At 44.9% G+C, this 15,734-nt stretch overlaps 1 protein-coding gene across 3 annotated transcripts in view; it reads left to right on the plus strand.

Annotated features, from left to right (window-relative positions):
- DIS3L2 (DIS3 like 3'-5' exoribonuclease 2) overlaps nucleotides 1-15,734 on the plus strand; it is a 179,644-nt gene that overhangs the window by 117,217 nt on the left and 46,693 nt on the right. For all 3 annotated transcript variants that reach the window (XM_074547292.1, XM_074547291.1, XM_074547293.1), the window contains exon 14: nucleotides 1,147-1,380. In XM_074547292.1, the coding sequence (XP_074403393.1) occupies nucleotides 1,147-1,380 (234 nt within the window). The remainder of the gene's footprint in view (nucleotides 1-1,146; nucleotides 1,381-15,734) is intronic.

The following is a 15,734-nucleotide window of genomic DNA, read 5'->3' on the forward strand; positions in this document are numbered from 1 at the left end:
AAGGAGGCAGCAAAGGTATTTTGGGAATCAGTCCCTTCCTATTAAGAGGAGGGTTTGTCTCTGAAGCAGTGTCCTTGATAAGGCTGTCATAGAGAGCTCGCCCTTCTCCCTGGACTCTGTCACTTGCAGAATTTACCTTGTCCTGTTGGGCTGATGGAGGGGTAAGGTGGCACTGGCAGCTAAGGCAGAATTACAATTCTTCAATCATTCTCTGAGCACTTATGCTTTGAATGGTTTATCACAAACTACATCTGTCTCCAGAGCCCTCATGCCAATGCTCTTTACTTTTGTGAAAATCCTTCTGCCCATGTCCCTTGGCATTTTATCACTGCCTTGATGAGCTGTTGGATTGATTCTCTTATATATGTCAGCTGAAAATAGGTTTTACTGTCTGCTTTAGGAAATAATTCTGAATTCCTGCTTTTATACCAGTATTCTTTTAGGGAGTTCTAAATGAGACAGGCTTCTGGTTTGAAATAAAATAATTTTATAAGCAGTTTATTGAATATTTTCCTCTCAATTCCAAAGTAGTTTGGAAGCTCAGAAAGGTTCCTGGCTTGAGTTTGGACCTAGAACCATGGACATGATCAGAGAAGCAAGGGGTCAGTGGCTGTCCATCTCTTCTCCAGACCCACTGAAGTCCTACTCAGGCACTTTCACAAGTGCTAGTCAGATGTTGGGGTTCCTGCAGTACTCCTGAAAACAGGATTTTAAGGCCAGTCTCTTGTGCTCTGGTGGCCAGACTTTAAGCCATTCTGCTGTGTTTTAGGCAGGAGAACCTCTCTGGCATGTGTGTATCTGCCTGTTGTCACTCCAGCACCTGGTAACCTGTGAGTCAACAGACTGGGTTCAGCTCCCAGACGGTTTGTAGTTCCTGGAGCTCTGTGGAGGAGGGAAGTCAGGTAGAGGAGGGAGATCCAGGCAGTCTCCTATGTATGTGCACAATGCATTGTTACCTGTTGCTTGCATATACACCTTACTAGATGCAAAAGGCCTGAAGGTCTCAGTAGGACAAGATCTTCACCCAGAGATCACAGGTAGTGAGGAAGTCTGCTGTTATTCCTCCCAGTGTTTGTACAACTCCCCAAGCTTTTGTGCACCAGAAGAATGAGTCCTCAGATCCATTTCCACTTGGCAATTTTGCAGATCCTTGACGAGTGGTTTGGGAGAACGGTCATCTGCTCCTGCGTGAAGCTCAGCTATGACCATGCCCAGAGCATGATTGACAGCCCTGGGAAGGTGTTGTCACCTGAAGAGCTTCCCCCTGTCTCACCCCATCACGCGATAGCCGAGATCCAGGAGGCTGTGCTGAACCTGCATCGCGTGGCGCAGCGCCTGCGCCAGCAGCGCTTCACCGAGGGCGCCCTGCACTTAGACCAGGTGAGTGAGTCCAGCCCTTCAGGCTTCACCACAGCAACTTCACCTTGTGCTCTCTAAGGATTTCTTGGCCAGTCTGAAAACTCGAAGGGTAAAATCAAGGCTGGAATAGAAAGGCAGGTTTGAGTGCCAGTGTTGTCTTAAGAGTGGCGTCAAATTATGTACCATAAGCAGTAAGTAGGATGAAAAGAAAAAAATCCCTGGTTTTTAAGGAGTGATCCATTTTCCAACATTTTTCAAAATCCTAAAATCCTGTTGGACTGGGTAAGTAATTCATGCAGTGAAACAAATCATGACAATGTCATTCATTATCGTGCAGTTCAGATATTAATGCACATTTCACTGGGAAAGGCTCATCCTCCACATTTCTGTCTGTGCTTGCAATATTCTTGTTTTCCACAGCTTTCATAGCAGTTCTCTATGCTGGGAAAATGACTAAATGTTATCTAAGCTAATACTTGTAAGTGTTGGGTGTGTTTCAGAGGAAAAAATGCTAGTGAGGAGGTTTTCTGTCTGGGGTGATTTAAATAATCTTGTATCAGTAGTGGTATGTGTCATTTCTGTTTACAAGGAGATTCAGATATTTTAGGCTATCACAGCAAAAAATACTTTTGCGTGATGTTCAGCTGCTCTGAGGTGGCTTCTGATAGTTTTTTTGGATAGGAGGTTCCAGTAATTTGTAGAACCCAGTGGTCTTCCTGAGCAGGAGACAAAATAATCTTTTAATATAAGGAAACTCTATTGTTTCATTTTGCAAAATGAGTGTGAGTCAACATAAGGATATTGCTGAGAAAGAAGCTAGGAGTGGTGTAAACAGGGCTATTGTATGTAAGACATATGTTGTAACCCTTCCATTTTACTCAGCATTGTAGTGTTGCCTCCAGTTGCAGGAAAGTCTAATTTTAGAGAAATCATTGCAGAGCAACAGGAGCAAGAGGTGTCTCTAATCTGTGACCTTCCCCAACATTCTGGTGGAGCTGCTGTGAAGAAGAGGCAATGTGCTTCCCCCCATGTCTAAGATGGACAGAATGACAAATTTGTGTCTTGAGTTTCAGCAGAGGAGTTTTAATTTTAGGATAAACCTTCTGCTGTAGGCAGTGAAGTGTCTGGGGCTGTCTTGCCTACATCTGTTGTAGGAGGTCTCAGAGGACTGGTTCAGCACACTTAAGTGAGCCTGGAGCAAGGACATTTGCTTAAGGTCTCCCTAAATTAATTTGAAAACTATTTTTGGAAATCAAATTCCACTTTGAAGTTTTCTTAAACCTCTTCTGGAACAGAGACTTTCTTCTTTGAAGCTTAGTGCACAATGGCTAATAAACTGGGCCTTTGTTCCCAAGCACACCCTGAATGCTAGAGAAACATAAAAATTGCAGCTTTTGCACGAGATCAGCTGCCTGGGAAGCCTTGGAGGTATCTGGCTTGGAAAAAGAGTCCATGGTGACTGGAAGCTGTGGCCCAGAAAGGTCACCAGCTGCCTTCCACAAGTCACTGTTACAGTGCAGTGCTGACTGCTAGCTGTGTGCCCCCGAGTTGAGTTACCTGTTATCAAACTAACCTCAGGGGAAATATGTTTTAAACCAGCTGTGACATTTTCAATGGGAGAATTTGGCCAGGGAAGCATCCTGTTCCAGTGATAGCCCATAAAAGATTAGCTGTGTTTTGTTTTGCTCTGTGCTCCTGCAGAGGAGCCATTAAAGAGAACATATTGGAGCATCATTTGTGAGATTGGGATTAAAAGCCACAGCTAAGGGCACCAGAGGCCGTTGATTCCTGCTCAGCCTGTTCCCAGCCATCATGATAAACTGAGTTATGTGTCACAAATGGCACTTTATACTGTGCAGAATCTCTCTCCCCTGGCAAGAATGTCAAAGTAATGGTCTTTGAGAAGAAAGCATATTTTAGATCAAGGGACACTTTCACCACACTTAGTGGAGTCAAGTACTGCCCTGATAGCTTTATTTTGATAAACTACACCCTCCCCAGCCGATGGAGGAAGTGGTTGCTCCAAGGCCTGAATATGAGCAGTGTGTGAGGGACAGGTTTGAGGACGTGGCCAGTGGCATATGGCAGGACAAAGCAATCTGTGTCCTTTCATAGAAGGGGACAAACTCCTCTACTCCTGCTTCCCCAGTTCCCTGAGTTCCCATGAGCACAGTTGTGTGCCATGTCCCACTTCCAGCCCCAAGTGAGCAAGCAAGGGTGGGCCCAAATGGGAAATACACCTTTCTAATCACTGGACCTCTCACTGATTTCCTGTTGAGTAATGTAAATCCTGAACAATGGAAGACAAACTCCAGCAGGAAACTTGGGGCAATGAATTATCGGATTCCAAATAAATATGTGAGTGAAGGAAATGATCATCTCACAGTCTTAAGGGAGGGGGTGGCTGAGCATGGATGACTCGTGTGCTTTTTTTTCTAAGGGATGTGAGCCCTCTTCCTATATATTGTGTTATGTTTGAGAGTTCTGCCATGGGGTAACTCCTGATTGAACAGTGACGACTTTTTTTGTTTACTTCCACCCTGCCATTTTTCAGTGTGAAGTGTTCCTGTGCTTGCTGTTGGTATTAAGAAAATCCTGGGGGAAAGAATCTCCCATTCTCCTTTGCCACTGGATGTGGTGGCTTTGGGCTGGTGCTCTCCCTGTCTGCCTCAGTTTTCTCTTTGGACTGACACTGATCTGTCCCATAGTATCCATGCAGTTTAGGATTTATTCCCCAAAACTAAGAACATTTCTCAGATGAGGCAATTCATGGGCATATCTTTATAACAGCAGAAATATTGCCTGGCCAGGGAGCTCCTTGGACATGACACAGAATGGTTCCAGTAGGATGCAGCAGTGTCAGGATGGTCCTGCTGGGATGAGAAGAATGTTTCCTCTTTGAATGTCACTGCTGAATTTTTATGACCTAATGCGATAGCAGCATCTGCTTGCCCATAGTTTTATCCTTTAGCAGCAATTTTAGAAGCAGGAATCTCCATAGCTCAACGGATGAAGAATATACAGATATATATATACATTTTTTAATAACTTAGGAATTACATATCTGGATCACACAGAAGACCGTGAGACATTACAGAGATAGTACACAGTTTGGAAAGCTCAGGGTTTGTGGGTTCAGTGTCAGTACATGTGTGTGCCTCTTGGGGCTGTGCAATTTTGAATTCTTGCTTTAGTTTAATCCTGGCCATGACTTTAACTCACATACCTGTGACCCCTCTTTTCCCCCACTCTCCAGTTCCTTTCATGCCTCTGCAGAGCTCTGGGAATCCTGCTGGGATTGCAGAGAATCCTGCTGCATTGGACCTTGGGTCTGAGGACCATGTTTGCAACCAGAGCCACGCATCTGTCATTCCGTGGGGATCCAGCTGTCCCCATAGGCCCCTTCTGGGGCTTTTTCCCTAGAATATGGTTTCCTGTGCTGCCTGCCAGCTTCCTAGTTCCAAAAAGCAGTTGAGCTGAGTTTTAAAGGTTTAAAGATTTTGCACCTTCAACAGCTAAGAAGCTTATGAAAACTTTGTCCACATAGACAGAGATTAATGTATTTCTTTTCCTTCTCATTCAGAGCTGCAGCTTTTAGGTGCAAAGGCAAGAAGTCTTGTATGTGACTAAGAAATAATGTTCAGGTATTTACGATATTGTCTTCCCCCCTCAACACCTCCTTCCCGCACAGGACCATGAAATGCCCCCTCTGTGCTGTCCTCTCACAGCTCCTGGTGTAGCCAGTCTATAAATTGGAGCAGAGATCTGACCTGGTTTAAAAAGCAAAGTGAGCACAACCCACAGCTTTCCTTTTTTTTTTTTTTCCTGGCCAGGTTACTTTGAAGCTGGATCACTTCCCCAGCCCACAGCTTTTAGAAACACTAGCCAGAGAATCAGATAGAAACTTGCTTTCAACAAAAACCATCAAGTTTGCAGAAAAGCTTCTTAGCTCCAGCCTGCCTAGAGGAGACGTGCTGATAAATGGTTCTCTTTTGGCCTCAGCAGTTTAGAAATGAATCACGAGGACAGATGCCTACGGGAAGACAGGTTAAAAAGGATTTCTGTGCCTTTTTAAAATGAGAATACCCCGGGATGCTGATCTGTCTCTATGACAACTCTCTGTGAGCTAACCATTTCCTTTTGTTGTGCCAGTGGTTCTACCTTTACCAGCACATTTACACCTGGGCGCTCAAAACATCAGCATTGACCAAAGTTCTTGTGAGAACAACCCAAAGTGCATTTGCATTGTACCATTTAATGGCACTGAATTGTTTGCTAGAATAGCTTCTCTCCTTGTTTTCTGCAAAACAGACATTTAGCTTTGCAGGTGTGTGGGAAAAGGGAAGGAAAAAAAGGGCAAAAATGACAAAGATGAGAGTGTTACACGAATTTAAGTGTTGAATTGGTAGTGAAATTGTCTCACATGTGCTTGCTCCCAGCTTGTGTAGGATGCCATTGTCTTGTCATGTGAGCAAGGGTTGATGTTCGCTATGGGTCTGTATTGTTTTGAGTAACTTAGAGGTAGTAAAAATTGTATTGTTGTAGCTCTGTAGCACACTGGAGACCTATGGTCTTGTGCCATGGCTGCTGAGGATAAGGAAATCAGTGATCTTTGAGAATAGCTTTGTTTATTTAAGACTGGTGGTACTGCTGAAGTACAAAAGCATTTCATAGAGCTTCAGGAACATAGGGAAACAAGCACAAAGGTCCCAAAACTCAAGATGTGTGCAGAATGCCAGCTCCAAACCACCCAGGTATGTGACATCTGGGATTTAGTAGCCAGCTCTGTATAGGTTTTGAAGCCCTCAGAACCTAGTCTGCCTGCTTGGTGCAAATGGCTTTGAGAAGTTGACTCAAGCCACTCACACATGGAGAGGGAGGAGGAGGAAGGACACTGCCTGGGACACTGTATGTTGGGAAATTTCGGTTTTGGTTGTAGCTAATGGGATAGGACAGAAACATGTATTTTTAGACAGCTGTCCTTGCTAATGCTGTTTAATTGTAAATCTCAAGAACCACAAATGAATTACTCTCATTATTAACATTTTCCAATATGAGCAACTGCTGGAAATAATTATGGGAAATTGTTTTGTCATATTTCCTGCCTCATATCTGTATAGTAAGCATTCACGTCTTTTATTCTTGCTTTGTGAAAGTAATAAATAATTCTACCCTGGTTAAACAGTCATTGTGTGCAAAATACAGTTAATTAGTATATGAATGGAAGACTTAGGGTTGGAAGAAGTGTTTAGATGGGAGAGAAAAGGGCTATAATGTTGCACAGACTTCAGTCTGACATGTTTTCTTTAATACCATATTCTGAATTTATGTCTTAAAATGCAGTTGGGGAAGAAAGGTTTGTCCTGGCTTGACTACTCCCTGGAGTGATCCTTAAGTTCTCTGTCCAAGGCTGCTGCTGTATGTGCTGCCCCTGCACACTGAGTGCATGGACTATTCAAGGGAGGAGTAAATGGCTTTTCTGCAGCCCCTGACTGGAGCAGGGGCTGCATCTCTTGGTCAGTCTCAAAAAGAAAGTCACGGTGCTCATTGCATGGCATGTGACAGTACCAAATTCATCTCGGATTTGGTTCCATCAGGGTAGGTAGAGGTGTAGGTACATGGCTGGGCACTTGGCTTTGGTGCAAGAGAAAATGCAAAAGACCCATCTATAAAAGCCTGAAAACTGCTATGATACTTTCCTAAAGAGGCTGTTACAGCAAAAGTGCATGAACATGCCAGCAGAGGCAGGGTGGGCAGTATGTACGGGGCTGTGAGATAAATGGAAACTCAGACTGACAAGGAGCTTTCACTATTCACTTCCTATCACAATTCCAGCATTGTCTGCTCCTTCTCTTTGATGTCTGGTTAAAGAGACATCACTGAAACCCAGAATGGGGACAGCAGGTGCTATATGATCATTATGGATAGTTGCTTATACTGTGTGATACATAAGGCAGCTGGGGGAATGTTGGATGTACTTGGAGATTAATTTCCTTTGGGGATTTTATGTCTTTTGTGTAGCCCCAGTTAATACATCAAAACGAGCATCTGAGGCCACAGCTTCCTCCTGGGGAATGGTACTCTCCTGCAGGAGTACCCAAAATGTACAAAGCTGTACAAAGGTGTGTCAGAAAAGTAGGGAGGATTTTCAGCATGTCTTCCCTACCATACCACAGAGGAACATGGTGCTTGGCAGGAGAATATGAGATGTCACCACTGTGGTCAGGAGCAGCTACAGCTTAGGTCGGGAAGTTTGCACACACACCGAGAATCCACATGGGACAGAGAAGTTCTGGGATTGTGTTATAGAGGGGATGTGTGTTGGCTGAGCATCTCTCTGCTTGCATGGAGATGTTTGCGTTGCCAGGAGGTTTTAAAATAATTTGATTAAATTAGGATTTTGAGTGGAAAGCTCTCCGAATCTAGTCTTTTGCCCTGGGATTTTAATGAAGTCTTCCCAGGGGTGTGAGTAGGATTGATGTCCTTGCGCGCGTCCCGCCGTTCCCTGGTGGCTCTTCCCGAGCCGAGCAGCTGTGTCCCAGCAGGAGCAGCTGGGGAATGGCCGAGCTGGCTCCGGCACGCGCGGGGAGTCGGGCGCTGGAGCACAGGGCTCGGCTGTGGAGCGTTGTGCTGGGAGCCACTGCAGCCAGATGTCTGGGCAAACACAGCCAGGAAGGAGCTCCCCACACAGTGGTGCTCTGGCATTAATTTACCATCAGTAATGCAAGAGTGGGTTATGACTTTATTCTTCCTGGAGAAAGTATTCCAGCCACTAGCTTGGATATTCAGGAGCTCCAGTGATGTACAAGTGCTTTTCTTCTAAACAAACACAGCTTAACCCTTGAATTTTATTAATTCTATCACAGATGTGCAGGCTGAGAAACTTCTCTGTAAAAAACAGGTATTTTCCTTTAATTTTGAGATGCTGTGTGACATAGCAGAAGTGTTAGTTGTTCTTTCACCTGCTAGCCTCAGAGCAGGTATCAGAGGGGAGGCTCGCTCCATCCTTCCAGATGATGCGAATGGTATGAAGAGGTGAAGCAGTTGCCCAAGTTCACATGGGGTGTTGGTGGCTGAGCTGGCAGGACTTTATCTGATTTCCCTGCCAATCCAGTGCCTTGGGCCAGTGCTGACCATTCTCTTCATCTCATGTTTATTACTGACACCTGTGGAATAAGAACTGGTCCTTCTTTGTTTCTGCTGTGTATTGCTGGCCCAGTTAAGGACAGGGGTTTTTATATCTCCTGGTTCCCCAGCAGATACATCTCACAATTCAGAGCAGAGAAACATGAGGGCTGAACTGTGGCCAGCACATCTCAGCAGTGCAGAAGCAATTGGTGTAGTAGCCTCTCTCCCCATTCTTTTCAGTTCTTGGGCTTTGCCTATGTGTGCCAGGACCAAGCCAGTGGGCTGCTATCCTATGGAAGTCCCTCCTGCTTGCCTGGGACAGAGTTGCAGTGGGCAGTACATCCTTAGACCTTCCAAATGGCTTGGCTTTTTCTATTGCTTGAATCCAGTTGGTGATCAGCCATTGTAGAAGGGGGATGAGCTGGCAGTCATTGCATGCTGACCTGCAAGCAAGGTTGAAGGTGTTTGCAAGCACTCCAACTTCACACATGAAGTACACATCTCTTGATTCCGTGGATTAACTGCTCGCAGATGGGTCTTGCCCTTGCCTTGTGACAGACAGCCTGGTGTCATCTGCTCAGACAGTGCCAAATAGCATGTCTAGGGGAAAAAGAGGGCATCTGTGTTGGCTTCGTGTGGTGGAATGTGTCCCAAATGTGATGCTGATAGCTCAGGTGGACAGGGGATTCAGTGCTTGATCCAGCTGAGCAAGCTGCTCTCTGGTATTTTTGAGGTTGATAGGGAGAGTAGTGGCTTCTGCTAGCTATATTGAAAAAGGTTCAGGATGGAAAAACTGGTTCTTGATGAAGCAGAAACAAACTGGTTCTTCAGTGTCTCTGATAGCAAGACAAATAAAACCCAGGCAAACATGTTTGTGTAGAGGTGCATGTGGGGTGAGTGCTGGGAGGAAATGCTTATTTTACATCTTCTGCTGAGGAAACAATCCTTGCTCTGAGACTCTTGCCCTCCACTTAATGGTGTTTTTCTTCCCTGGTGATGAACAGACGTCATCAGAAAGTCTCTTGTTGTTCCAGATTCTGTTTATCACGTATTTGAACAAAGACTTGACAAGGGTTTTTTTTTCAGGTATTAATTATAGTTGACTGCAAGGCTAATCCATCATCCTCTTTAGATGGAGTCACTGGGTGTTGACTGATACAGCTGCAAATGTGATCAATCTGCCATAGGTGAAGATGTGGCAGCTCTTTGTCAGAGCCATTTCAGTTTCACCCAACAGTATATAGAAGAAAGGCTAATTGTATAATAACAAAAGACAACGTTTGGAAGGAGATGAAAGATTCTGACATTACAGTTCTGTGATTTCTCATTTCAATTCCAAAGTGAGAAGGGAAAATATTCATGCCAACAACTCATTTTTTTATCAGGTGTTTCTGGGCATGATCACTTCTTCTGAGTCCTGGGGTATTTTATCTTTTGTCATTCATAGCATACGGATGCTGAAGTACAAAGAAGCTCAGAAAGCACCTGTGGTTTTCATAGCCCTCTGAAATGAGACTACAGGATCCAAGCATAGCCAAGATCTTAGCCAAGATCCCAGCAGGTGAGGACAGAGCTGATCTTGCCCCATCTGAGGAAACCAGTGCCTGCTGAAGTCCACTTTTGGGTTTATCTTTAAATGTTCCAAGTCCAAGCTCACATCTTCTGAAGTTATATGTCCTGTTAAAGTTTGCAGTGATTCATTTGGAGTGCATTTTGTTGAGCAACCTCTTGGGTTTGTTTTGAAAGCAAGTGGCTTTGAATCTATCTTGGGTAGTCTGGATCATTTATCATGCCCTTTTCTGCATCTTCATGTGGTAACAGGGAAGTTGTTTAAGCAAACAAACATAATTCAGAGTATGGATTTCCCCTGAATATGAAATTGCGTAAAATGGGAGCATGAGGCATGACATCTCAGATAAGGTTGTTGGTCCACGTTGCACTTATTTCCTTAGTTGGGATTTGAGGAAGACCTTCTCCCTGAGTGTGCTCCTTCTTTGTGCAGCTCTGCCTTCACTGGTGGGGGACACATTCCCTGTTGTTTCCTGCTTCCATCTTGAGGCACAAACACCCATCGCTCCCATCAGCTTGTGAGTACACATCATGTGAGTACGCATGATGTGTATTCACAACTTACTGCAGTGTCACACCTTAAACCTGCCAACACTGCTAAACTTTGCCCTCTGAAAGAAGCATATTTCTATTTTGGATCTCATCTGGCAGCTAATATCTTGCATTTGTGCTAATTAGTTACCAGCTAAGCTGGCCACAGTCCATTGCCCAGCTGTGATGGGCTGCCATTAAATTGGTGGTCACTTGAAAACTAAGCAAGAGGCAGTGAGAAAGTAGCCTCAAGAGTTTGTTGGACTGGAGTGGCATGAGGGACTTGAGACATCTGGAAGAAACCAGCCATGCAAAATCACTGTGGAGGGGGTTTTGTGGGTAATTCCTTTAACTGGGCTTGAAAAACTTGTTTCTGTCACAGAAATACAAACTAACCAAGCAGTCACTCTTGCTTGGCCTTTTTTGTAAAAAACCAGCCTAGCCTGAATGCAACAAAATTTAATTTGTGCCATCCTTGACAGCTGAAGTAAACCTGCCCTGTCATGGGTTTGATCTGTGTGATCCTGCAGAACTGGGGAGCTTCAGAGCTGTTGCTTATTGGGTGTCTCATGGCAATGCTGAAAAATTCACAGTCCCATGAGTCAGCAGGAGATTTTGCATTAACTTTTGAGTTGTAGTTTCACCTCAATTTCAAGGTCTCTGTTTTAATCTCAAGACTATCCTTGCTTTTCTGAGGAGCAAACCCCTTGGTCCAGCTTGCACTCTATTTCTGATTAGCATGTTAGAGGTAGAACCTGACCTACAATACAGGGAAATAAAATGCTTAAATAGCTAAAATGGGATTTGAAAAAATGCAATTTATTAAATGATTTCTCAGTCATTGATGTGTTTAGCAGGTATAGAAGACAAAATGAACTAAAACAGGCTTTGGCATTTCAGAAAGTGAGTCATTTTTTCTGTTGCATCATGTATAAACTTTTCCCTACTCATGTATGTATGGTTGAAATTACTTTGAGGTTTTGAATTCTCACTTCAGCTCTCTGTTTTTTATTATTTTCAAGCATTACTGAAAGTGAATTCTGTGCTCACATTGCCTTGCTGTTTAGGTGTTTTGGTTGTTTTTTTTTTTTAAATAAGACAATGGGCAACATGCAGGTGGTTAAATGAGCTGGGGAGTTACTGGTTTCTCATGTTTAGGTAGGAGTAAAAGGCAGATATATTGATGGATCCATAACATTGTTCCAGGGGAGCTGCTGACAAATATCCTTTACCCAGAGGCCAACCTTGAAATCCTTTGGCAGTGTGGTCATCTCTTTTCAGATTGTCAAACATTTATAAAGGTTCCTTGAAATCAGTTTAAAGACCATGAACACCGTGCTGTTGCAACCAGCTGAGAGAGTAAACGGGTGTGTCTTTCCTTAAAGAGTGCAAGAGAGTACTCTGAGGTTCTCCACACTGGAAGAATGCTGTTGCTCAGAATCCCAGGAGTTCTGAGATAAAGACTGGAGCACACAGTGAGCACTGGGAGATGCCAGATAGAAATATGGCATCTGAATGGAGTTTCCACAGGCCAGGCCCAGCACAGGAGCCAGTTGGTCTCCACACGCTGGGACCAACAAGATGTTGTACATTTTTCTTGGCATGAAGAAATCCAGCAGACAGAGATGTGTCAAACCTGTCCTGTGCCCCCGTCATAGGGAGGCATGGATGCTCCTCAGGAGTGAACTGGATGACCTTCTTTTTTCAGAGTTCACAGCTGCCACCTGCAGCCAAGCTCTGCAGGGGACAGAGGACTTGCCCCAACCCCAAGCAGCTGGATAAAGTAACATCACCTGGGCATCATCCCTTCAGGAAAATTGTCTGTAACTTACTTTAGACCCAGCACTGAGGATCAGTGGTTTTGCCACAAGTAGCCTTTGTCATAGTGGTAGCACAGCAATGGGTACAAAACACAGTTCAGAGGAGGAAGATTTACTGAAAAGAGCTTGAATGGCCAAGAAATAGGAGCTACCACAGGCTTTTGTCCTAGCCCTCATTAATTTTCATTGTGGAAGAGGGAAGGGTTTGGAAAAGGGTTTTTTTGTTTGTCTGAAATAAAAAACCCCAAACTTTTAATGTACCTGTTGCCCCAAATGTTTTTAGAACTAGCGTGCAGCTGCATGGTCTGCCTTGTGTCATTAGAAACTGGCTTGATCTTCAGTCTTGGCAGATTCCATGAGAGTCTAAGAGATCTATTAGAAGGATCAAAGGTGACTCTATGGTATGAGAGGGTAGGAATCTCCCAGCTTATTGAATATCAGCTGTGACAGTGCAGTGCCTGGCGTGTGTTGTGTCAAGGCTCTGCAGTTATGGCATGCTGGAAATGTAAAACTGGAAAGGGCTTTAGGAGATGATCCTTTTCCTGGCAGTAGCAGGAGCTCAGCTGGTAGCAGTCCTGTGCTGTGTTTGTTGCTGCTCTGTCACTGAGCCTTTGTAGCTGCTGGGACCTGTGAGCCAGAACAAATTGCTCCTGGGGTTGTCTCCATGACTTTCACCCTCCAGCCATGCAGATAGAGAGTGTGTGAAAGAAGTTGCCGTTGGACCTGTCCCTCACGTGTCCCCAGTTAGTCATTGCCTGGAATCTGAAATGCTAAAGGCCTGGAGAAACCTTGTGGGGAGCTCAGCTGAGTGTGCCAAGGTCCTCTGGGGTAGAGTTCAGCAGTCTGAAGGGCTCACCTGATTACAGCAAGGTTGTCATGCAGAGTGACTCACACGAGATTATCTTTGATGTCATGGAGTGTTTCTTCCCATTACAGTTGACAGGACAGTTGGTCAGAGCATGGTAATCATGTGGGTTTGATGCCCCTAGGGGCCGTTCACTTAAGAGCTGGACTTGGTGATCCTTGTGGGTCCCTTCCAACTCGGAATATTCTGTGATCCTGTGGCAACCTACTGGCTGCAGCTGTGATGGGGTTTTACTTGCTGAGGCTGCAGAGTAGTGCCAAAGTATGAGATGCCCTCTTGTGCAGTCTGGGCAGCACAGCTGGATGCTCCCATGGCTTGTGGCTTCTCCATGGGCAAGTGGTGTGGCTGAGCCCACCAGTGTGGGCAAAGCCTAGCACAGACCTTTGCTCTTCAGTTCTAGGTGAGGATTTCAGCTTTAGGTTAGGTTTATGGAAAGCAGCGTGAGGTTTGGTTTACAAAAGAAAAAAAAATTAATCTTTTCAAAAAGCAATTTGTTTCTGCTTTCTGTGAGCAAGGCTTCCAAACGGACTCGGTCAGTTCTGCAGCATGATCAACAGGACTGGAAAAAAATACCAAGTGAAGTAAGGCAGTGGCTGTGGTAAACATGAACTGGGGCCTTGGATGTAGCTAATGGCATACCACAAAAGAGTCTCCTTTCACCCACCACGCACGGTGCCAGCAGCAAGCACTGCCAGCGCTGGCGTCTAGCAGAGGAAAGCATCATTTGGCTCCCTTTTGGATTTCATTACTCTTCCTGCACTCCCTCCTGCTCACAGCAAAAGCCTTTCCAGTTGTAAAGAAGTGAATTAACTGCCTTCGTGTCAGTGATGGATGAGGCGCTTTCTCCCCCTTCAAAGAGAGGAGCGGTGCCGGTGAATGCGGCACGGCAGAGTTGAAAAGTCCAAGTGGGACAGGAGAGCCCGTGTGGTGACCCAGCTGTCAGGCAGGACACCCTGGGGACCGCTCCCAACGCTGCCCTGGGAGTGGGGAACAAAAAGCTCGCCCGGCCTCAAGGCTCTTTTTTTGTCTGTGTCCTGCTTTCAGTGGACTTGGGCGCATCCCTGAGCACACAGCAGCGTTTGTGTGGGTTCAGGGAGCCTCAAAGGCTTTCACAGGGAGCTCCTCCAGGCTGCACAAAGCAGGGTTACCACGCTGGTACTCGGGAGATCTCCTTTCAGGCGTCCATGGCTAATCATATTAAAGGTGACCTCGTGGGCAGCGCTCTCCATTGTTGCCATATGTTTTGTCCAGTGCTTGAGTGATGTTGTGCATTGGAATGTATTCATGCGTCACCTAATTTAATCACCAGGCTTAATCCCCTCTCCTGTTCTACACCCTTAGAATTTACTAGCTCCTTTCTAGCCTCCCATGCATTGTTTGGGTCTCCTTCACAAGATAATACCGATGCCTGGAGAGATTTTTATTTATTTATTTACTTTCAGAAAGTATTTAAAAAAATAATCTCAACCGTAAGCCTGACAGCCTCTCCAAAGGGAGAACAAGCACACTGGATGCTCTAGCAGGCTGATCCTTCTTCCCTGTGATCTTTTCCTTCCAGCTTTTCCATAGAAAAATTAGGGATTAGGCTCATGGGTTTAAAAAAAATAAAAATACTACGAATGGAAAAATGACTGAGAAAGTGGTGTGTCTCCTTTTAATATTGTTGGAATAAACAGCTAATTTTAAGAGCTTGAATCTGTCTGTAAAATACGGTGCTGGTTTCTGCCTTTAAAACTTACTGCTTTGGTATGGACAACTCCTCTTCCAGGACTGACTGGACAAAATTAACCCAACAAATACCCAAGTCCATCAAGCTGGGAAACTGAAAAGTCTGATTTATGCAAGACTACTGCAAAACTCAGAGAGCTCTGCAAGAGCTGCTGTACTTCACAGCAGACAGGCATTTCTAGGGAACAGCCTTTGCAGAATGTCTTTTAAGGATAATTTCTAAGGATTTTGGTAAGATTTCCCTGCTCCAGCTGATGCTGCCCTGTGGAGGGCTGTGTTAAAAATGGAAATCTGAGATTCAGTTGTGTTGTGACTTGCTTTAGGTGTGGATGGGAGCAGTCCTGGCAAGGGAAGGCTGTGATGAGATTTTAGGGTGATACACAGTCAGGTTGCTTGTATGCTGAACTAGAGGCAGGAAACCTTACACTTGCGGAGGCAGATTGTTAAACAACCTCATGGTTTGAGTCAGCCTTAGATTCTCCTGCCTTGCATAGAGCATGCTGGTATCCACCCCTGTAAATAGTGAAATACATCCTGGATAAGCTTAAACATAGATTGTACCTGAATTACAGCTTTGAGTTTCCCTCTGTGTATGAGTGTGCATGGGCACACATGAGATCCCTGCAGCCAAATTCTCACACATGAGCTTGCTGATCTTCTCTGACTGTGTGCTGTGTTTTAGGTTTTGTGGGAGGAAGGAGGAATGATGTAAAAGGTTGCAGATTTGTGGCTGG

The sequence above is a fragment of the Zonotrichia albicollis genome, chromosome 9 (assembly GCF_047830755.1).
Source record: "Zonotrichia albicollis isolate bZonAlb1 chromosome 9, bZonAlb1.hap1, whole genome shotgun sequence".
Taxonomy (NCBI): Eukaryota; Metazoa; Chordata; class Aves; order Passeriformes; family Passerellidae; genus Zonotrichia; species Zonotrichia albicollis.